Raw genomic sequence first — 22,911 nt, forward strand, 5'->3', positions numbered from 1 at the left:
TCTCCAAAAAAAAAAAAAAAAAAAAAAAAAAAAACCTTATAACTGCATACAATTAACTGTAGGACACACTGTACTGCTCTACCAATTTCACAGCCATCTCCCGTAGTTACTGCAGTGAGCTCAAGAGTTTCAAGGATCCGCTTAAAGCTCCATGCTTCTCATCAGCTCCAAGGGAGCAGTTTGTCCTTCCGGTAAAAAAGGGATCTCTTGGCTGGGCGCAGTAGCTCACGCTTGTAATCCCAGCACTTGGAGCAGATCACTTGAAGTCAGAAGTTCAAGACCAGCCTGGCCAACATGGTGAAACCCCGTTTCTACTAAAAATACAAAAACCTAGCCAGACATGGTGGCACACACCTGTTATCCCAGCTACTTCAGAGGCTGAGGCAGGAGAATCACTTGAACCTGGGAAGCGGGGGTTGCAGTGAGCCAAGATTGCACAACTGCCCTCCAGCCTGGGCAACAGAGTGAGACTCCACCTCAAAAAAAAAAAAAAAAAATTAGCTGGGCCTGGTAGCCCACACCTGTGATCCCAGCTACTCAAGAAGCTGAGGCAAAAGAATCATTTGAACCTGCAGGCAGAGAGGTTGCTGCGAGCCGAGATCTCGCCATTGCACTGCAGCCTGCCTGTACGACAAGAATTCATTCCCAAAAAAAAAAAAAGGGATCTCTCTCAGTTATGCTGTTTTTTTTCATCATGTTTGGTGCAGTACTATAAATCTTGAATAACACCACGGGACCTATACAAAGTGCCATTAGTTATGCTAGAAGTGCTCCCAAGAAGCAGAGAAAAGTCATGACAGTAAAAAAAAAAAAATTTAAGTTGCTTGATATGTATTGTAGATTGAGGTCTGCAGCTGCGGCTGTGCCCTTTCACACAGACAATTCATCTTGTAAATGGATGGCATAAACTTATGGCATCGATATGGTACAGTACTATAAATGTATTTTATGATTTTCTTAACATTTTCTTTTCGCTAGCTTACTTTATTGTAAGAACACAGTATGGGCCGGGCGCGGTGGCTCAAGCCTGTAATCCCAGCACTTTGGGAGGCCGAGGCAGGTGGATCACGAGGTCAAGAGATCGAGACCATCCTGGTCAACACGGTGAAACCCCGTCTCTACTAAAAATAAAAAAAAAAATTAGCTGGGCATGGTGACGCGTGCCTGTAATCCCAGCTACTCAGGAGGCTGAGGCAGGAGAATTGCCTGAACGCAGGAGGCGGAGGTTGTGGTGAGCCAAGATCGCGCCATTGCACTCCAGCCTGGGTAACAAGAGCGAAACTCTGTCCCCCCCCCAAAAAAAAAAGAACACAGTATAACTGTAATAGCACACTAAACATACAAAATAGGGTTCATGGACTGTTTATGTTATCTGTAAGGCTTTCTGTCAACAGTAGGCTATTGGTAGTTAAGTTTTAGAGAGGGCAAAAGTTGTAGTGGACTTTCAGCTGTGCAGTGGTCAGCACCCCAACCTCCACAGTGTTTAAGGCTCAGCTGTACTCTGTGATGGCCCTGATACCTGTCAGCCAAATATGTTCTGCAGGAGGGCAGGGCTCGGTGGCTCATGCCTGTAATCCCAGCACTTTGAGAGGCCAAGATGTGTGGACCATTTGAGGTCAGGAGTTCCAGAGCAGCCTGGCCAACACGGGGAAACCCCGTCTCTATTAAAAACACAAAAATTAGCTGGGCATGGTGGTGCGCACCTGTAGTCCCAGCTACTCAGGGGACTGAGGCATGAGAATTGCTTGAACCCAGGAGGCAGAGGTTGCAGTGAGCCGAGATCCCACCATTGCACTCCAGCCTGGTGACAGAGCGAGACTCCATCTCAAACAAACAAACAAAAAAAGCTCAAGTATTCATTGTCACTTTGTGGTAATTACAAAATATTGGAACAACTCTAAAGGCCCATACAGCAGAATCACTGAATAAACTATGATACATTCCCCCCAGTGGGGTACTCCACTGCTACAAGGAAGAATGAGGAAGATCTCTATGAACTGCTATGGTGTGACATCCAAGATATCTTGTTGGGCAAAGAAAACAAAATGCAAAATAATGTCTCTAGTATGCTATTAATTCCTTTTGTGTAAGAAAGAAGAGGAAATAGGAAAAGTTACATGTGTCTGTTCATTTATGCAAAAAGCAACACAGGAAAGGCCGGGCATGGTGGCTCACACCTGTAATCCCAGCATTTTGGGGGGCTGAGGTGGGTGGATCACCTGAGGTCAGAAGTTCGAGACCAGCCTGGCCAACATGGTGAAACCCTGTCTGTACTAAAAATACAAAAATTAGCCAGGCATGATGGCAGGTTCCTGTAATCCCAGCTACTTGGGAGGCTGAGCCAGGAGAATTGCTTGAACCCAGGAGGCCGAGGCTACAGTCACTGAGATTGCGCTCCAGCCTGGGTGACAGAGTGACACTCCGTCTCAAAAACAAAAACAAAAAAAACCAAGAAGCACAGGAAAGACAAAGCAGAAACTAAAGAGATGAATAATTCTGGAAGTATAGGTGGGAATGGAATGGCAGGACAGGAGGAGTGGGTGGAGCACAGTGCTCTGACCAAACCTTTGGAATCATGTTAATGCTTACATTGTGGAAAAAAGAAAATAAAATCATAGTAGAGACAGGGTTTCACCATGTTGACCAGGTGATCTCCATCTCCTGACCTCCTGATCCACCTGCCTTGGCCTCCCAAAGTGCTAGGATTACAGGTGTGCAACACCATGCCCAGCCAGTGTTTTGTTTTTTTTTTTAAATCATATATATGATTCACAAATATTTTCTCCAAGTCTATAGTTTATCTTTTCATTATCTCTTTTTTTTTTTGAGACAGAGTCTCACTCTGCCACAAGGCTGGAGTGCAGTGGCTTGATCTCGGCTCACTGCAACCTCTGCCTCCCAGGTTGAAGTGATTCTCCTGCCTCAGCCTCCTCGCGTAGCTGGGACTACAGGTGTCTGCCAACATGCCTGGCTAATTTTTGTATTTTTAGTAGAGACAGGGTTTCACCACATTGGCCAGGATGGTCTCGATCTCTTGACCTCATGATCTGCCCACCTTGGCCTCCCAAAGTGCTGGGATTACAGACGTGAGCCACCGTTTTTTGTTGTTGTTTTTGAGATGGAGTTTCGCTCCTTGGTGCGATTTTGGCTCACTGCAACTTCTGCCTCCTGGGTTCAAGGAATTCTCTGGACTCAGCCTCCCGAGTATCTGGGATTACAGGCATGTGCCACCAAATGGCTCATTTTGTTTATTTAGTAGAGATGAGGTTTCTCCATGTTGGTCAGGCTGGTCTTGAACTCCTGACCTCAGGTGATCCACCCACCTCAGCCTCCCAAAGTGCTGGGATTGCAGGTGTGAGTCACCATGCCCAGGCTTCATTCTCTTAACAGTATGATTTGAGGAGCAAAAACAGTTTTAAACCTGTCACAGAGGAGATTTCTGATGAAGTCCAGTTTATTTTTTATCTTACAGATCACTGGTGCTCTGCCTAAGAAATCCTAACCCAAGGACATATAGATTTTCTCCTGTGTTTCTTCTTTATAGTTTTCGCCTTTCCATTTTGGGCTGTGATCTGTTTGGGGTAATTCTGCATGTGTGTGAGGTCTGGATTCCAGTTTGGTTTTTGCATACGGATGTCGTTATCCCAGCACCACTTGTTGAAAAGGCTGGCCTTTCTCCACCAGTGTATTTTGCTTATCAGAATTGGTTGTCCATATATGTGTGAGTTTGTTTCTGGACTCTATTCTGTTCCACTGGTCTGTCTAGTTTTGTCAATACCATGCTGTTTTGATGACATTAGCTTTAAACCAAGTCTTGTGCTAAGTGTTGCTGTGCTAAGGGGCTTCAGGTACCAAGGCAGCTTATACCTCCCTGCTGGGTGTGCATCAGGGACCTTGCTGTGCAGGAGGAGTTGAGACCCTGGAGGCAAAGAAGGAGGTCCAGGGAGGAGGAAGGGAGAAGGAGGAGGGAAGGACTGGGAGAGGAGGAGGAGGAAGAGGGCCATTGCTGGTATAGGACTTATTCACAGAGCATGGAGTAAGTGCGAAGGGCACGCAGCACTGTGTGTGGCAGACACAGCCCAGCTCTCATGGCACTTCCAGGTTAGTTGAAGTCCCTCAGCCCTGGGTTCCAGTCCCTGTGTCCTTGGGCACAAAACTCCCAACTCTGAGTGTCGGCTGCTCCTTCTGCAAAACATCTCTGATGTGTGCCCAGCAGGGAAGCGTCAAATGCCTTCCTAGATGAAGCACCCTCAGCACAGTGACACTTGGCACAACAACTTAGTTGCTGTCACTGTTGTCTCCAAGTCTCCTCTGTGACAGACCCTCATTCTGGGTTGCCTGTGCTTTCTTGTGGCATCCTGTGTCACACCTGACTTCCAGCAAGACCTGGAGAGGTGGGTGGATGGGAACTTTCTGTGCATCCCCTGGGGAGGCACGGAACATGTGGTTGAGGAGGGCTGGGTGATGGTGTATCCTCTCCCTCAGAAAGACCTCCTACACCCCTCGCCTGCGGGTGGCAGGAGGTGTTCTGATCAGGGTCCAGCCCTGTGATGTCCTCATAAGCTGCAAAATGGCAAGGTTAAAATTCTTCATTCCTTCTTCATGTATTATCTGGAATTCATCTATAAAGAAAAATGTTCCCACATCTATTCTTTAGTTATCTTGATCTAGAGTTCCAACAAGCAAAGCAGTAAACATTTACTTCTTTCTTTTCATTTGTCAAATTTCAGAAGGCTGAGTTATCCATTAGCAGCCTCCATAGGTGATTGAAAGTTTTTAAGTATCATTACCTATTTGTTAATGTTTATATATTTTTGTTTGATATGTTTCAATAAATGACACTCATTCTTTCTTTATTGATGCACAAATCAATGTCCCTTCTAGTCCCTGTTTTTAACAGCATCAACAACAAAATTGTAGGCTTTGAGCCCAGGGTAAATGAGAATATCCAGCCAGAATTTATAATAGTTAGGTTGTTTTGTTTTCTATCTATCACAACTAATATTGATTTTATTGTAATGATGGTGACATAAGGTTTCTTTTAAAGATTTTTTTTTTTTTGAGACTGAATCTTGCTCTGTTGCCCAGGCTGGAGTGCAGTGGTGCAATCTCGGGGCTCACTGCAACCTCTGCCTCTCGGGTTCAAGCAATTCTCCTGCCTCAGCCTTCCGAGTAGCTGGGCCTAGAGGTGCACGCCACCACACCTGGCTAATTTTTTGTATTTTTAGTAGAGACAGGGTTTCACCATGTTTGCCAGACTGGTCTCGAGCTCCTGACCTCGTGATTCACCCGCCTCGGCCTCCCAAAGTGTTGGGATTACAGGCATGAGCCACTGCACCTGGCCTCTTTTAATGATTTAAAGAAAAATGTTCATCATCCTCAACAAAGACTAACAACCCGAATCCAGCAACATATAAAAAGGATTACACACCATGACTGAGTATGAGACCAGGAATGCAAAGTTGGTTTAACATCCAAAAGTTAATTAATGTAACACATAATAACAGAATCGAGGGAAAAAAAAACCCACATCATCATCTCAATAGATGTACAAAAAGCATTTAACCAAATCAGACACGCTTTCATGATGAAGACAGTGAAGGAGCTAGGACTAGAAGGGAACCTCCTTAACCCAAGAAGGGGTGTGTACAAAGATCCACAGCAAACTTCATACTCAATGGAGAAAGACTGAAGGCTTTCCCCTAAGATCGAGATCAGGAGCAAGATAAGGCTGTCGGTTTTGTCACTTCAGGAGGGGCTAGCAGGGCACTTACGCAAGAAAATGAAAAGATGTGACAGGAAGAAGTAAAACTATGTCTAATCACTGATAACACTTTTTTTTTTTTTTTTTCCTGAGACAGTCTCACTCTGTCACCCAGGCTGGAGCGCAGTAGCATAGTCTTGGGTCACTGCAACTTCCACCTCCCGGGTTCAAGCGATTCTTCTGCCTCAGTCTTCCAAGTAGCTGGGACTACAGGCTTGAGCCACCATGCCTGGCTAATTTTTTTTTATATTTTTAGTAGAGATAGGATTTCACTATGTTGGCCAGACTGGTCTCGAACTCCTGACCTCATGATCCGCCCACCTCAGCCTCCCAAAGTGCTGGGATTATAGGTGTGAGCCACCGTGCCCAGCGAACATGATCTTATATATAGAAAATACTTATATATATATATATATATATATATATATATATATATATATATTTAGAGAGGGGGTCTCGCTATGTTGCCCAGGCTGGAGTGCAGTGGCTATTCACAGGCGTGATCCCACTACTGATCAGCACGTGAGTTTTGACCTGCTCCATTTCCGACCTGGGTCAGTTCACCCCTCCTTAGGCAACCTGGTGGTTCCCTGCTCCTGGGAGGTCACCATATTGATGCTGAACTTAGTGCAGACACCCGATCGGTATAGCGCACTACAGGCCAGAACTCCTGGGTTCAAGGGATCTTCCCACTTCAGCCTCCTGATTAGCTGGGACTACAGGCACGCACCACCGCACCTGGCATACATAGAAAATACTAAGAAATCCACTGAAAAACTATTAGAACTAAAAAAATGAGATCTGTAACTTTAAAGGATATAAGATCAACTAAAAAAATATCAGTTATATTTTTGGCCAGGAAAGATGGTTCATGCCTGTAATCCCAGCTCTTTGGGAGGTGAAGGTAGGAGGACGTCTTAAGGCCAGGAGTTCAAGGTTACAGCTAGATCATGCCACTGCACTCCAGCCTGAGCAACAGAATGAGACCCCATCTCAAACGAATAAATAGAAATAAAACAATAAACGAAAATAAAAATCAGTTGTGTTTTTATACATTTGCAATGAATAATCTAAGAATGAAATTAAAATTATTCCATTTACAACAGCATCAGCAAGAATGGAATTATTTGGAAATAAATGTAACAAAAGAAATGCAAAACTTATACTCTGAAAACATAAAACATGGTTGAAAAAATTAAGGAATATCTAAATAAGTAGAAAGACATCTCATGTGCACAGAAGAGGTAACAGTGTTAAGGTGGCAGTACTCCCCAAATCAATATATAGATTTAACACAATTCCTACCAAAATCCCAGCTGGCTTCTTTGTATAAATTGGTAATGTTTGCCAGGCACGGTGGCTCATGCCTATAATCCCAGCACTTTGGGAGGCCAAGGCGGGCAGATCACTTGAGCCAGGAGTTCAAGACCATCCTGGGGAACATGGTGAAACCCTGTCTCTACTCAAAATACAAAAAATTGGCCAGGCGTGGTGGCTCACGCCCGTAGTCCCAGCACTTTGGGAGGCCAGGCTGCTCTTGAACTCCTGACCTCAGGTGATTCACCCACCTCGGCCTCCCAAAGTGCTAGGATTATAGGCGTGAGCCACCGTGCCCGGCCTAAAATAATTTCTAAATAAATTTTGTTTTTCAATCTCAGGGTCCTAGTTGTGCACTGCTTATGATCCACTGCACGGAAGTTCTGATTTATTTTCTGTGCAGTGGTTATGCAGGTCTTTCTGCCTCCCACAGGTCCTGGTGAGTGGGCATCAAAGGCTCGTCAGGGCTCTGTGGAGGCTCAGGGAGGAGCTTTCACTTCCATCCTGATGCTGGTGCCTCCAGAGCTAGATGGGAGGACGGTGGCGGGGTGGACTGAGCCAGGGTGGGGGCTTAGCTGGCCCTTCTGTCAGTTTGAGCTGGCTTGAGCCTAGACAGGGCCCTGACAGCCTGGGTGGGCTCAGAGGGAGGGAGGTGGGGACCAAGAGACCCGGGGAGTGCTCCCAGGGCCAAGACCCAAGTTCCTGCCCTGCACATCTGCCCAGGAACTTCCTCAGAAGCTGCTGATGTCAGGCTTTGGCTTCCTGCTGCGGGCTGAGGAGATGAACTCCGATGGGAGGACATTCAGGCCTTGTAGGAAATGAGAGCTCAGCAGACAGGAGAGCCTGGACTCATGCAAAGACACGTGGATGCCAACACGCACAAACACATGGATGTGTGACAGGCGACCAAGAAGCATGCAGATCTGTATGTATGGTGCACACAGACACACTGGGCACAGCCCACTGGCACCAATGTCAACCCCTGCATGGTGGCCTGCATCCCACCCTTCAGGTAGGCCCCACGAGGCAGAGCAGAGGGCCTGCAGTTAGGGCAGGTTCCAGGGAGGGAGGCTGAGTGGGGAGAGAGAGCCAGAGCATGCAGCCACCGTCACTCCCTGGCACTGCATCTCTGTGTCCATGCATCTAGGATGCACTCCTCCATCGAGCCCCAAGAAGACTGTCACACCTTGGTCTAAAGCAGGGACCCAGCCTGAGCCCTGACCCCTGCCCTGGAGCTCACAGAGGCCCTAGCTGGGGCGTATCAGATTTCCAGGGGCGGGCCAATGATCAGGGAAGGAGGGATTCTGGGAGAGCCAGGTAGGCCCTGAGCCTCAGGCTGACGCTGGGCTTGGGGCAGCAAGCAAGGACCAGGGGCAAGGGCAGAGCCACGTGGGCAGAGCCACGTGGCCAGACCCCCGCAGCATGGCCAGTGCCTGCATATGGGCTCCTCCAGCTCCTGTCTGTGCCTCTGGTCAGTCTGGGCTTTGCCACTTCTGCCCAAAAACCACTGCAAACCTGCCCGAGCCAAAAGAGGAAGTGGCCATTAGGCACAACTGGGAAAGCTTGTTGGGGGAGGGGGTCCAGGTGGGGCGAGCTGGGTGGCTGGGGCTCCAGGCGGGGTGAGGAGGGTGGCCGGGGGTGCTCCAGGCGGGGTGAGGAGAGTGGCCGGGGGTGCTCCAGGCGGGGTGAGGAGGGTGGCCTGGGGGGTCCATGAGACACAGTCCTCAGGTGCTGCCTCTCCTCTCAGTCTGACCCTGCGTGGGCTCCGTCCTCCTCAGCGTGGCCCACGGTAGTCCCCCTCCTCACTCTGAGTTTCCCATCCCAAAGTTCTTTTTTTTTTTCCTGCTCACACCAGTGATCTCCACACCTTAGGAGTCCTGTCCCAAAGTTCCAAGGAAGTTTCCAGAACTGTGTCTCACCATACCATCTTGAGTCAGCCTTGGCTCAATGTCCATCTCACAGGCCTGGAAGGGGCAGGAGTCAGCCTGTCTAGACCACAGAGCCTACGATGTGGGGAGGGCTTCGGTCTTAGGAAGGTATTGGCGGGTTGTTACCCTGAGGCAAGAGGGCTTTAGGGCAGAAAGACACGGCAGGTGACTGTGTGGGACTAGAAGCACAGGATAGGCCTGGGACAGGATTGGCCCATGAGGGCTGACCCTCCCTGCCAGCCAGGAGGCCTTGGACAGGCTCCCTGGCAGGATGGCCCTTGTGCATGGAGCCCCTGTGACTCACTGAGGCTGGCAGGCATCAGGTTTCCTGAAGGAGAAAAAGCTTGGTGGGGCCCAGTGTGGCTGGGATTCACTTGGACTCTATTTTAAAGGCAAAGGTAGCTGGGAACGGCTTCTGCAGAGGAGGGTGCAGTGGGGGTTGCCAGGAACAGCCTGGCTCGGGGAAGGAAACAGATAAGGTGGGTGGGGGAGTCGGCCTTGAGCCTGGGACTGGCTCCAGCATGACATGGGGGTCCGCAGGGCCTGCTGGGACCTGCTGAGCATGCAGGGCCCTGGAGAAAGTGGGGCAATGCAGCAGGGGGCACACCCACAGCTGGAACCGACCCAGATAGACAACTTGGGCTCTGCCAGATGGGGCTAGGCAAGGAAGGGGCAGGAAGTGGTGAGGCGGTCCCCAGCTGGCTGCTGTCCCCTGCTCAGGCTTTGGTTTCCTCCCTGCCGGCCTGGCCTGGCTCCCTGTGGTATGGTCATGCCCCACGCACCCCCTCCACTGAGACGGGGCGGGGAGATACCCAGGCTGCTCTTTCTTCCTCTTCTGAGTCGATCTCTGAGCAGCAGTCAGGGCTAAGCGCTCCCCAGCTCGCCTTTATATACAGCCTGTGCCACTGCAGCCACCAGCACCATGAAAGACGAGGTGGCTCTTCTGGCCACCGTCACCCTCCTGGGAGTCCTGTTGCAAGGTGGGCTGGCTCCTATCTAGGAAGAGGGTGGGCCTCAGATCCCGGCAGCCTGCCCCCTAGGCCCAGGGGGAGGGCAGAGGTGGGGACTACAGCCCAAGCCCAAGCTGGAGGAGAGTGGGGACTTTTGGGGATGTGGGGTACACTCAGCTGTGAGAGCTGTAGGACTTGGGGGTGGAAGGGTGCCAGCACAAATAGTGGGATAGCCATAGGCTTGGGGAAGTTGATCCTTGCTCTTTCCAGCTGTCCCCTCTCTGGGCATCCAAGAAAGGGGCTCCCATTCCCTGGCCTTGCTTCAAAGGCACCTCCATACTGGGACCACGTGGAGCAGGGCAGGGGTGGGACTCCTTCCTCCTGCGCCCTAAAATGAACCTGCTTGATGCCTTTCTCAACCTGGCTCTAGAGGACACATTCCTGGACCAGATATCCTTGCCACTTAGGGACACCACTGCCCCGCAGTGTGTGGGCTAGGATAAGGCAAAGCCTAGGGAGGGGGCTCTGAAGGGGCTGAACAGACAGGCCAGCCTGACCTCCAGCTGTACCTGCACTGAGCTGGACGGCCACCCTGTGACACCCATCTGCAGGGAGCCCAGCACCAAAGGTGCCAGCACTCAAGGGGAGATGGTCAGACAGCAGGTCTCGGGAGGGAGTGCACAGCCACCACTGGTCTGTGTGTGGTCCGGCCTGGCCTTCTGACTGAGGGGAGGGCTCCTGTTCAGGTAATCCACCAACCTAGGCCACCCACCGAGGGCCAGCCCAGTCCTCTGCACCTACCCCAGTCCTGGGGTCCTGAGGTTAGGCTAGGAGAGTCCCAGCTGCAACCTCCTGGCAGCAGAAGAGAGGGTGTCTGTTAGGCCTGGGACCAGAATGCAGGAATAGAGAAAGTGAGGTTCGGAAGCACAGGGACCCAGGCTTTGGTGATCCTGGACTGAGGCAGGGTCAGAGGGCCCTGCTGGTGGGCTCTGGTAGGTGGGTGACCAGGGACTGTTAGCCACAGGGACTGTGCTTCCTTGCACCTTGGGAAGATACAGCCAGTTCTGCAATCAGGCCCCAGAGGCACTTCCTGGCCAGGGACCTGAAAGCTGTATTTGCCTGTGTTTTGCGAGTGAAATGATTCAGAAACAAAGGCTCAAGTGGGCTCTCTCGCGAGCAGGTGTCCCTGTGCCCGAATCACCCATCCTCCCCCATACACTCACAGGTTGGGACAGAGCCTCTCTGCGCCCCAGGCTTCAGCTCTGCCCTTCCCGCTGAAAGTCAGGGACACAGGGCAGGCCAGGGATGGGTCAGACGGGAGATCTCCTCGGGAGACAGCGGGTAGTTGTTCCGCCTTAGGGAAGGGAGGACACCGCCAAGTGCAGGGCGGGATTGCAGGATCCCTCCTACCTCCATCTCCAGATGTCCAGACCTGACTTCTGCTCCCCCTCCGCCCCCAGCCTATTTCTCTCTACAGGTGATCTCGGCGCGGAGGGCCTTCCGTGTGTCGCCGCCGCTCACCACCGGCCCACCCGAGTTCGAGCGCGTCTACCGAGCACAGTGAGGCGCGGAGGGAGGGCGCGGGGCGAGGAGCGAGCCCCGGGCGGGTCCAGGTCGCAGGACCAGCCTGGCCAGGGCGCTCATCCCACCCGCCCACCGCAGGGTGAATTGCAGCGAGTACTTCCCGCTGTTCCTCGCCACGCTTTGGGTCGCCGGCATCTTTTTTCACGAAGGTCGGGGTGTGGGGCAGGGGCGCACGCGTTGGAGCCCCTCGCGCCCGCGCCGCGCGCTCACCAGGCCCGCGCGCACCTCTCGCAGGGGCGGCGGCCCTGTGCGGCCTGATCTACCTGTTCGCGCGCCTCCGCTACTTCCAGGGCTATGCGCGCTCCGCGCAGCTCAGGTGAGGGCCCGGGGGGAGCGAGGCGGGGCCGGGGAAAGACCGCGGGTAGGCGGGGCTCCCGGGGAGCGGGGCCCAAGCTGGGGGCGGGCTACGGGCCAGGGGCCACCGCCTTTCGGGATTCGGCTGGCGAGCCGGGGCGGCGGCCGGCCTAAGTCCCCGTGGGGCTGGGGTTGGGGTGGTCAAGAGGCGGGGCCTCCTCGCGCCACCGCCCCGCTGACCGCCGCCCGCAGGCTGGCCCCGCTGTACGCGAGCGCGCGCGCCCTCTGGTTGCTGGTGGCGCTGGCTGCGCTCGGCTTGCTCTCCCACTTCCTCCCGGCGGCGCTGTGCGCCGCGCTCCTCGAACGGCTCCGGACGCTGCTGCCGTGGGCCTGAGACCAAGGCCGCCGGAGCCGGGAAAGAAGAGCCGGAGCCTCCAGCTACCCCGGGGAGGGGCGCTTGCCTCCGCTTCCTAGTCTCTCATTAAAGTTCTCGTGACCCAGCCACCTGCTGCGTTCTCTGGTTTGTGGGGGCGGCGCACTGCGGGGAAGCCTGGAGTGGCCCAGCCCAAGGCCAGGGCATCCCGACGTTCTTCCTAGAGGCGGCGTGGGAGGGACTGCGAAGGAACTGGACCTCCCCTTGGAGCCAGACTGAATCCGGTCTTAACTTCCCACCCCTACTCCCTACTCAGCCTCGGGGTCACAAGGCCTACCATTCCAACCTCCTCAGCGCTCTCCTCACCGGTCCCCCTCCTCAGGGGCCTCCCGTCTCCTGACGCTCAGCCACCCAGCCCTCGTCCCCTGGCCTTCACAGCTGACACTAGAGCTTGTGGGTCTCTCCCCAGGTGAAGACAGGGGCCTTTTCCTTTTGGTCAGCACTGGGTTCCCCGTGTTAATCGTAGGTGTTCAGGGCAGCCCTTCCAGGTCCGCAGAGTTGCGGGCACCATGGGAACATAGTGAGTGACAGGTGTTCTCAAGGAAATGTCCAGAAGCCTTGGGGACCCAGGGAAGGCCCACCGAAACAAAGAAGTGATTTTTAGCCAAGCCTGCAGGAGAAAAGAAGGAGAGCTTTCCAAGCAGGGGCAGTGGTGTGTGCAAAGGCCCTGAGGTGAGCAGGAGACCCTAACATGTGCCACAGAGACTGTTGGGGACCCAGGATGAGGACCAAGCTGAGACACACATAGGGGAACAAGGAGACTGGGAAATGCCTTCAGCTTGAGGCACTAAGGGACGGCCTTATCCCAGGCCTTGGACATGGGGGAGGAGGCATTTGGGGGACTTGCATCGGCATTGAAGTCCAGGATTCTAGGCTGGTTTCACTCGTGAATTACTGACTTTGCAGCCTGATCCTAGAAATGGGGGTGAGATGGCACTGCAGCTGCACAGCCAGGTGCTGGGCCCCACGCCTGCAGGTCAGGCTGGCTCCTTTCCTTAGCAGGGAGAGGTCGCAGTTGGTGCTGGGTGGGGAGGCCCAGTGCCAGGCTTAGCTGGCATGTTGGGGCACAGACCAGACATCTGAAGCCAAGCGCAGGGGCAGAGGAGATGTCCAGGGAGCTCACATTTGAGGCACACACTTCATTAACTCTTTATTACAAGTCACGCTCTTATAGAAGTATACGTGGACTTATGTGAAAAAATCAAATGTATCCAAGAATAAAAAACACAGCACATAAAGTAGTATATGCATTCCAGTGTTCGCGCCAGAGACAGCGGGCGCCCAAGAAAAAGCTCTTCTAAAACGACCCGGCTGGGGCAGGCCGGTGCAAACGGTTCCAGGCCTCAGGCACAGTGTGGGGGCCGCCTGCCTCCTCTGCGGCCTGGCGGGCGGGGACAGCACCAGCTCCTGGGGCCTCCGGGCCAGCGGCGGACCCCAGGCCGGCCCGAGCCTGGCGCCGGGCAGAACCCTTCAGGTAGAGCCATATCTGACCCTCCGGGGACGGCAGTGATGACATCCCCCAGAAACATGGGCTTCAGGGCTGGCCACAGGGTACCCTCAGAAGCCCTCGGCTTAGTCTGCCTTTTTCAGGAAGATCTGGAAGAGCCAGGCCCAGGGTCAGCAGGGCCTCTGAGCTCCGCCAAGGTTTCCCTCGCTGCTTCCCATGCCTGGCCTGGCCCTGCTCAGCCTCACCTCGCTCAGAATCACCCATACAGGGGAGTCCGTCTGGATGGAGAGGCGCAGAGCTTCCAGAGGGCCGAAGGCTGGGTCCACCTCTCCCTCTGCCACTCCCTTGTAGAAGGAGCCTGGGGGAGGGCAGTGCTGAGAGGGTGTCCCTGAACCCCAGCCCACGCTCTCCCCCAGCCCCTACCCACCAATCTGGAGGTAGCCATCAGGGCTCCGAGGGTACCGGAGGGTGGCGGCGCGGCCCTCCTGCAGGGCCTCCTTGTCCGACTGAGGGTTCTGGGGGCAGAATCAAGGGCTGAAGCAGGTGGCCTCGGGAGGCCTGGCCTCGGTGCACACCATACCCTACCACACTTACATCAAAGGGCAGCACCTCCACAGACGTGTTGAAGAGCTTGTCCTCTGGGTGCTCAATGTTCCCACTGCGGAAGAAAAACCTGCAGCCAGGCAGGCCTGTGAGCTGCTGCAGGAGCGGCGCTCTAGCACAGCACGCAGGGCCCAGCAGAGAAAGGCCAGGCCTGCGCCAGAGGGACTCCCAGGTGACTGTCAGGCTGTGCGAGGTTGACTAGGGCCTTCCTCTGGGAGGATGGTGACAGGAAACATACCTGAGCTCCTAGGGGCTGCCTAACTTAGTCCTTACAAGGTAGCTACCGTTAGGAGGCCCACTTTTCAGATGAGGAAACTGAAGAATGTGAGGATAAGTAATTTGCTGGTAGAGCCTAAACCCTGGTGGCCACCCAACCCCACCCCCATTGCAGACCCAGGGTGCTGGCACTGACCGCTCCAGTCGCAGGGGCTGGAAGAAGCGGAAGCGGATGAAGTCCCCCGCGGCAGGGGTAAAGGCCCAGAAGAAGTCCTCGCGCAGGTAGGCTTTCTCCAGGGTGAAGTGCTGGTATGTCTTCAGGCTTGTGCTCACCTCTGCTGGTGGGTTCACATGTTCCTTCCGCAGTGCCTGCTTCCCAAAGTCCTTGTCCTACAGCAGTGGAGGGACAGCAGTGATGGCGTGGGCCCCAACCCGGACCCTGGCCTAGGGGGAGCATGCAGCGCAGCCCACCTTCAGTTTCTGGATCTTGCCAGCCAGTGAGGAGTGAGTACCCACGTGCTGAAAGAGGGACGGCTTGAAGCGGATCCGCAGGTTGGCCTTCTGCCGGTCACAGTGCTTCTGTGGAGGGTGGGAGACACCCCAGGGCTTGGCTTAGCTCTCCTTACCCAACATGGCCTCTCCTGGGGGACACCAAGGCCCTCCCACAGCTGACAGTGCCCTCTCTAAATGATCAGACACGACAGGGACACAGTCTGTGCTGGAGGCTGCCTGCCCATTGGCCTTGCCCCTACCAGTCCCACCACCCCTTGCTCACCGCATCCTTCTCGGGGTTGCAGACTTTCACCCACAGAATATGGTCCAGGAGCCAGTCGATGGGCTTGTCCCGGTAGAACATGAGGATGAACTCTACAATCAGGCTCAGGTCTAGCGACTTGAACATCTTCCCTGGTGGGGAGGGGACCTGAGTGGGCAGTGCTGCTCCACTGGACTTCCTCTTACCCCCTGCAGGACCATTCCCCCCTCACCCCGGAGAGTCCCACAGTAAACCCAGGGGCAGGCTTCAGGCAGGTGTGGGCACAAGGAGACAGACAGGTGGTCACGCCAGACATGCCCAGTGCACAGGCAATGAGAACAGGCCAGGTGGGGCTGCGGCGCACACACACCAGGCAGGGCCCAATCTGGGCAAAGGCTCACAGCAGACACAGCGTGGAACTGGGAGAGAGGATGGCAGAGGCAGGAGGGACAGAAAGGCACAGTCAGGTTAGGGGAGGGGGCACACCAATGAAGCCCAGCTGGGAGAACTCCAGGATCATCCAGTCCTCTGAAGGCTGCTGCAGTGCGAAGTTCTTCATGGTGCTCAGGTAGTTGGGCTTGGCCACAATGTCATCCTCTAGCTGCAGGGTGAGCAGAGAGGGGCTGTGACTCAGGAGGGGTACCCAGATGGACCAGACCCAGAGCAGGGGAGGGCAGCGCAGGGATCGGGGCTGACCTGCACATAGTAGATGCCTTTGGACTGCGCGTACATCATGAGGAAGCAGTAATCGAGGTTCTGTTTGGTCCTCCACCTGTGGGCCGGGGCAGGGCCTCAGGAGCTGAGACCCCTCCACCTCCAGTGCGGCTCCGCAGAGAAGCCACTGGGTGGGCAGCCCTTGTCCCCCCACCCCCATGCACGGGTCATCCCATGGAGAATTCAGGGCACCGCAGGGCAACGCCCTGGACTCAGACATCAGTAGATCGGTTCTCAGCACAGGTGGGCAGGTTGCTGGGGGTATGGGGGAGTGCCAGTACCTGACTCTTTCCTTGGGGTCCCCAAAGGACTCTCGGAGGCGGGAGAAGTCAGGGTAGAAGTGGGGAGAGGGTGAGATGACCTCCAGGAGCCCGGAATGGATCTCGGTGGGGAACCTGGGGGATGGGAATTCCCAGTCCGTATGCAGCCTCCAGAGGCCGAGGGGGGCTGAGTCCACCAGACCCTGGCCCGTTCTTGAGACTCACGCAGTGCCAGCCCCCCACCATCCCCCACACCCAGCCAACTGAGACAGCGGGGCTCCAGAGGGCTGGGCCACTTCTGCACATCCACCCTCTACCCGACCAGGTCCTTGCCTCCCCACAAGATAGGGAAGGCACTATCTTCTGGGGAAGCAGGAACCTGCCAGAACAACACCCCTCGAAGAGCCCTCCCACCACTAGCTCTCTGGGGCTGCCAGTACTCACAAGGCCTTGATATTCTCTGTCACTGCCGAAGTGTACTGTGGGTCAGTCTGTAGGGAGACCAAGCACCCTCCCTTAGCCCTGCTGCTGCCCCAATAGGCCTGGAAGAAGGGCTTAGAGAAAGGGCGCAGGCTTCAGATATCCCCCCACTCACATGGAGGGAGCAAGCCTGCTGTGCTGAGGGCGGAAGATGGGGGCCCCTAGAGACAGCCCTTTCCCTTTGGAACATGCAGGGCACAAAGGGAAATGTTTCTATCTTGGAACATTGGCCAATGAAACTAGCAGCTGAACTTCCTACAGCTTTCTCCTCTGGAATGGCTCCTGCTGTCATTTCTCCTGCACCACAGGGGCTCCTCTGAACGTCCCCCAACCCTGCGACCAGGCTCACTCACCTCAGCAATCAGCACCACAATGACCGAGTCCTCCTTCTCCTGCGGGCTTAGCTCGAAGATGAGTGAGTGCAGAGTGTCAGTCAGGTACGAGTGCACCTCGCGCCGCACGCTGGGGATGCCCATCACCACCGACACTATGGGGGACAGAGGTGTGACGGTGGAAAGGGCACTGGGGGGACACCTCGCCCCCCACCCCGCTCTCCTTCCCGCCCACGCCCCTACCTCCGGTGCGGCCCTGGCCCACGCGCACGGCAGGCTGCAGACTGCTCTCCTTGGCCAGCAGGTGTGGTAGGTGGTGGAAGACGGTGGGCAGGTGTAGCACCTGCCGGTGCGAGCCATTCCATGGCTTCAATCGGGGGTCCTCTGGGTGGGTCAGGAAGGATAGGGACTGAGACCAGGCAGCCTACAACCACCCGGCCCCCACCCTTTCCCCTTCCCGTCCCAGACCTCACCTGTTAGGTGGCCCCAGGTGCGATTGCCCTCTCCCTCTCGCAGCGCCTGCCTCTCCGAAACGGCCCTCTTGATCTCATCCAGCACCAGGTTGAGCTCCTTGGAGCGCTTGAGGCTCTCCTGCTCAGCTGCGTGCAACCGATCCCGCAGTGCCAGAAACTCCCGCTGGTAAACGTCCACGACTTCGCCTGCAGGTCATATGCAAGTCGTCACAAGGGGGCAGTCTAGAGCTGCTCTACAGGCCCCTTGGGTGTGCCAGGGCACACATCTGGGTGCCCATCTGTGTAACAGCTCATTTACATCTATTTCCATGCCTGCCACACGTGAGCTAGCTGTGGTCACTCTAAAGTCACACTGACACTCATGCTTGTGAGAAAACCAGGGGAATTAATCCTCTTCTAGTACTCTCCCTTACTTTTCTATCCCCAAAAGAGGCATCTGAAGTGGGAGGACAATTTGCAAACATAGGCAGGGCAATCCTAAGCAAGGGCTGGAACAGCCTCAGACTGATTCCTCTCTGTCTGTTGGCCTCCAATGCCCACTCCTGCTTTTTGCAGCACATGCTCCTTCCAGGGCATGGGATACCCAAGGTCCTGGTGCTCGTTATTCACTGTCCTCGTGGTGGTTGCTGGTTGCTAACCCTATACTGGATTCTTAGCCTTGCAGTGGACCCAGGGGGTGGCTGCTGCAGCTCCAGGAGCCCACCTCACCTCAGATGAGCAAATGAGGTTGAGAAACCAGCCCCGGGGCTGCTCAAGGACAGTCAACAGCAGTGAGGGGACTAGTTCTGAATGCCCTGGTGCCTGTGTCTCTGGAGAACTGTGCTGCACCTGGGCCACCTTGAAGGGTCCGCATGCCACCCCAGGAGGACCCATGTCAGAACCTCCAGCTGGGTCCAGGCATGAAGGCCGTAAGTGGATAGGCCCTGGCTCCACTGTTCTGGCAGGGACCAGTGAGCAAGAATGAGATCAGCAACCTCCTGGTGGCTCAGTGCCCATAGTCTATGCAGCAGTATGCTCAAGGCCTCTGCCAGGTGAGCCTCTGAGAACCTATGTGGTCTATAAGGCCTTAAATTTCCAAGTCTCTAAGTTTCAGAAGCCTGACAGAATTCCCCCTACCCCCAGGCAGCTCCTCTATTCCTTGATCCCTGGTGGGTTCACAGACCCCAGAGTTCCCTGGGATGGCTTCACCCTACCAGCAGCCCTGTGCATGATCAAAGTTCATGATCAGGCAAAGTTCAGTCACCGCAGGGCACACCCCTTTGTGAAGCAGAAGCAAAGGTCTAAGTGCCAAGTGACCAGGGAAGAGTAAGAGGTGGACCTGGGCAGGAGGGAAAGGTTTAAGGAGGAGGGAGCCAGGTAGATCTTCCCTGAGGCATCCCTTATCCAAGAAACTAGCCTCCACCCTCCCACACCCTGTCTCTCTGGGGCTAAAGGCTGAGGCCAAGTGAAGCCTCTGGACAGCCCGTGGCAGTGGGGAAGCAGGGGGAGTCCGGTTTCCGGATCTGCCAGGCTCCATGTTGAGCTACCCAGGAAACCTGACCCCTTGAATGCAGAGCCGGCTACCCCCAACACTCATCCTTTGCTGGGCAGCACCGAGGCATAGGCAGCAGTTGCCCAGAGGGATGGGACTGGAGGGGCAGAGGCCCACAGAACCATCAGGAGAGGGTTCAGAGCCACCTGTACCTGCAGGTGTGCCTCCCTCCTGCCTAGATGCCAGTCCCCGCTCGCCTACCTACAGCCACCACCCACCTCCACCCCTACCCCCCACTCTGGCCTTCTGTGTTCCACATGACTGCCCCAGGTGGACAGGCTAGGTGGGCAGTGGTGGGTGATGCTGCCTGAATCACCCTGGCAACAGCCTACTCCTTACCCTGGCTTCCTTCCTAGAGGCCTCCCCTCTCCCCCAGGTCCTGTTTAACAGGAGGTGAAGGGCCCCATGGGCTCCCATCTACACCAACCCTTCTGTCATTTCCCTGTGTACTGCAGGCCCTGGCCCTGGGCAGCCTCCCCCACCTTGCCCTCATCCCCAGCTTCTCTGTGGGTCCAACTCTGTGACTGCCTCTCCATGGGCCAGACCCCATACCAGGGCTCTGCCAAGCCATGCTGGTACCCTATAACATTCAGGGGCTGGAGAGGCAGCTCAGGTGAGAGGGGCCAGCCTGGGAGCCCCTGCCATAACCTTTCTGCCCCAGAGAGTAGGAAGGTGTGAAGGAGCTGGACCCAGAAGGGCTGGAACAGCAGGCCACAATGTTAAGAGCAGCAGCAATGAGGCCTGGAGGCTGTCTCACTCTCCCCTGGAGGCAAGTCATTAGGACACCCTGAGGCCAGCAAACCATAGTTTCCCCTGCTTCCCTCTTGGTTGGGGAAAGATTAAAGAGCAAAAATGGGGCACAACCTTTGTGTCCTGTACTTAGGGAAAAGGAACCGGCTCAGAGGGGCATAGGCAGATGTCAGGCCCGTTAAGGGTCTGCTGTCACCATTCATGGGGTGGCAGGTGTCTGCCTCTTCTCCAGACCTTGCAACCTCCTTGCGAGTCGAGGAGGGTGTCCGTGATTGCTCAGGTCCAGGCCTGGGGAGGGGGACAGCCTGAAGGCTGGGAGTGCTGTGTGGCTGAAACCCTGAGTCACCCCCAAGGGACTGCCTCCTTGGGCAAGATCCTGAGCAGGTGCTTGGCCAAGAGCCACAGTTTGAGTGCTGGCAGAGCTGCTTCACTGGCTAGATATGAAATTGGGCCCAAACCCTTCTCCAGGGTCCATCTTGCCTTGGTCTAATAGGCTTTCCTGGGCTTGACCCTGGAAAGCCCCACTGAGCCCCACCACTGCTTCCAGGATGCCACCCTCATCTGCTGTCCTTCCTCTCTGGCTTCCGGCCCACCTCCTTCCTTCCCTGCAGATTCCATTTCCTGGGTCCTTCCCTCAAGTTCCTGGACCCCCTCTGGCTGCAAACTAGAGGCCAGGTTCCAATATGGCCTCAGACCAGCTAAGTCTGGCTTCACCAGGGCTTAAGACAGATTGTTGACCTGTGACAATGAGATGGGTTCACATAATAGCCTGGACTCCTAGCTTTTCTTGCGGCCTCCAAAGAACTGGTCCTACTGGGTCACCACAGAAACATGTGACAGCTCCTCGACAAGGCAGGCCAAAGTCACCCCCCTACACATGCCTCATGGGATTCTTAGGCTTCCATCCCCAAGGGACTGGGCCCCTTGCATCTAAATGTTCCCCTTCTTTGGCTAGGATGCTCTCCTGCCCCTCAGGTACAGTGGGTCCCATGGAGCCAGTGCCTCTCCCTCCCTCTGGTGTCCTGGAGACTGGGTCCCTGTGGTGAGCTAGGCTTGCAGAGGTGCCTCCTGACACCAACTGGGGGGCATGCAGCTGCTGTGGGAGGCACACACTGGCTGAAGACAAGGGCCGAGGGCTCATGGCTCTCCCCACAACTTGAAGTGTGCCCCAGCCCTTCAGATAGGCCCCACCTAGGCCTTCCTGCCAGTCTGCTTTTGTGGCCACCCTGCCAAGGGCCCAGAAGGTCTTTCCCCAGGTGACACACCCTACCTACAGAGAACTCTGCCCTAGCCATGTCCTCCCTTGATAATATACCCCACCACCGGGACCTCTGCCCCAGCCATCCCTCCCCTGTGCCAGGCAGGCTCCCTGCAGAGTCCCTGGGTGATGCCTTTCAGGTCCTGGAGCCCCAACGCCAGCCCAGGCCGCTGCCCTGACAGAAATAGTGCGGCAGGGGGGAGCGCTGGCAGAGCTCGGTGCGGGTGGCAGGGGCTCGGAGGGTCCAGAAAGCTGCAGGTCCCCGCTCCCGCCCTCCTCCCCAGCCTCTCTGGGGTGGCTCTCCGGGACAGGGGAACAGGGAAGCAGGTGGTGGGGAGGCCGAGGGGCAGCTGGCTTCGGCCCGCTTAGGCTTCCAGCAGGCGGGAGGGCAGGACGCCGCTTTCCCGGTACCTCGGGACCGAGGGAGCAGCGCCTCCGAAGGCTCAAGCCCCACTGGCCCCACCACCGCCAAGACCCGGACAGGGTGGGGATCGGTCCGCAACCTCCGCCTGCAAGAGCGCTAGGCAGACACGGAGGAAGGGGGCCAGCCAGGGAAGCGCGGGGAGCGGGCGGGGGGCCGCACAGGAGCGCAGGGCCGCTGGGGCCAGGCTGGCTCAGGACACCTCCCTGCCTCCCGCCCTGCCATAGGCCGGACGCTGCCGAGGCTTTCCGGGCGCCCAAGGGAGTCTCGGGGCCCTGTGTCACGCCGGGATCGCCCAGGCCGGCGCTGGGCAGCGGGAGGCGGATTGGGGGTGTCCTTGCGCCTGTGTCCCTTACGCCACCCCAGCTCCTGCCCAGGTGACTGTGGCTGGCGTCCCAGGACCCCCGGTCACAGCCACCTATGTGACCCTGCGTCTTTGCCCCTCTGGGAACCCCACGGGTCCCTAGCTTGCGGGTGGGAGCCACCAGTACAGCGTCGGGACAGCCGCGCCCGCTGAGGCTAGTCCGGAGCACCCACGGGCGAGGCTGGCGCTGGGCGGGCGGGCTGGCGCAGCCCGGGCCTGAGGAGGACACCGCGGCTCCAGCAGCAAACAAGTGGGGGAGGGTGGGAGGGGCGTCCTCCGCGCCGCTCGGGCGGGGAAGGGGGGCCTGCGTCGGCTTCCGGCCGCCTCCCGTGGCCACCTCCGGGCCCGCTCCCGCCGCCGACGCCCAGGTGCGCCAGGTGCGGGCCAGGCCGGCCGAGCAGGGGCCGCGCTCACCTTTCTGGCCGCTGAGCGCCGCGTACCAGGACAGCGAGAGGAAGGCGCACAGGCAGAAGAGCAGCAGCGTCAGGAAGGTGCCATTGCGGAGCCTCATCTCCTCTGGTGCGCGGCGGGCGCCCGCGGGGCCGAGGCCGCATGGCCCGGGGAACCGGGGCCGGGGCGCAGGGGCTGGGAGGCGGCAGCTGCGGGGGCCCCGGCCCCGGGGCAGGGAGGGGCGGGGGACCCGGGGCCGGGCGGGGACGCGGTTAGGCCGGGATGGGGACCGGACTGGGCAGAGCGCCTGCCGCTCCGCAGGGGCGCGGGACACTGGCGGCCTCGCCTCCGCGGCTGGGCCTTGCGGGGCCGGGCCGGGCCGGGCCGGGCTGGGCTGGGCTGGGTGGCGAGAGCCGCGGCCCGGCCTGGATCTGAGGCCTGGATCTGGGGCCGCCGCGGAGTCGACGGCGCAGGGCGGGGCGGCCCGGATTTAAAGGGGCCGCAGCAACCGCCGCTGCCTGCACCACGAGGGGGCGGGTGGCGGGGGGGACGACGCCTGGGATCCCGGCGGGCTCCCGTGGCCCTACGTGGGCTCGTGCGAGTCGGCCTCAGGTAAGGCCGGAGTGCCAGTACTGGTCGATGGCAGCG

The 22,911-nt window shown here is 56.7% G+C and overlaps 3 protein-coding genes across 7 annotated transcripts in view; 2 read left to right on the plus strand and 1 right to left on the minus strand.

Annotated features, from left to right (window-relative positions):
• Positions 1 to 9,490: 9,490 nt before the first annotated feature.
• Positions 9,491 to 12,341, plus strand: LTC4S (leukotriene C4 synthase). The gene is made up of 5 exons (XM_017517273.2): positions 9,491 to 9,989; positions 11,420 to 11,519; positions 11,622 to 11,692; positions 11,778 to 11,859; positions 12,090 to 12,341. Exons 1-5 carry the CDS (start codon positions 9,932 to 9,934, stop codon positions 12,229 to 12,231), a joined length of 453 nt encoding a protein of 150 aa, XP_017372762.1. The 5' UTR covers positions 9,491 to 9,931; the 3' UTR covers positions 12,232 to 12,341.
• A 1,066-nt stretch (positions 12,342 to 13,407) lies between these two features.
• On the minus strand, positions 13,408 to 22,584 carry MGAT4B (alpha-1,3-mannosyl-glycoprotein 4-beta-N-acetylglucosaminyltransferase B). 5 transcript variants are annotated; one of them, XM_017517262.2, is made up of 15 exons: positions 22,288 to 22,584; positions 17,550 to 17,735; positions 17,320 to 17,460; positions 17,098 to 17,231; positions 16,709 to 16,755; positions 16,286 to 16,399; positions 15,987 to 16,062; positions 15,777 to 15,891; positions 15,312 to 15,442; positions 15,008 to 15,115; positions 14,733 to 14,926; positions 14,312 to 14,390; positions 14,145 to 14,232; positions 13,963 to 14,075; positions 13,408 to 13,866 (listed from the first exon to the last, which is right to left on the minus strand). In XM_017517262.2, the coding sequence occupies exons 1-15, from the start codon at positions 22,382 to 22,384 to the stop codon at positions 13,843 to 13,845; spliced, it is 1,647 nt and encodes a 548-aa protein (XP_017372751.1). In that variant the 5' UTR covers positions 22,385 to 22,584; the 3' UTR covers positions 13,408 to 13,842. The 5 variants fall into 5 exon arrangements, with proteins under 5 accessions (XP_017372751.1, XP_017372752.1, XP_017372746.1 ...); XM_017517263.2 differs by having other exon boundaries at positions 15,008 to 15,112; positions 22,288 to 22,541; XM_017517257.2 differs by having other exon boundaries at positions 15,008 to 15,112; positions 16,709 to 16,818; positions 22,288 to 22,541.
• Positions 22,585 to 22,853: 269 nt separating this feature from the next.
• SQSTM1 (sequestosome 1) overlaps positions 22,854 to 22,911 on the plus strand; it is a 29,921-nt gene continuing 29,863 nt past the window's right edge. Inside the window, exon 1 of the mRNA XM_037734473.1 lies at positions 22,854 to 22,875. The gene's annotated coding sequence lies outside the window, so the exon portion shown is untranslated. The remainder of the gene's footprint in view (positions 22,876 to 22,911) is intronic.

Source organism: Cebus imitator, unplaced genomic scaffold (genome assembly GCF_001604975.1).
Source record: "Cebus imitator isolate Cc_AM_T3 unplaced genomic scaffold, Cebus_imitator-1.0 Scaffold625, whole genome shotgun sequence".
Classification (NCBI taxonomy): Eukaryota; Metazoa; Chordata; class Mammalia; order Primates; family Cebidae; genus Cebus; species Cebus imitator.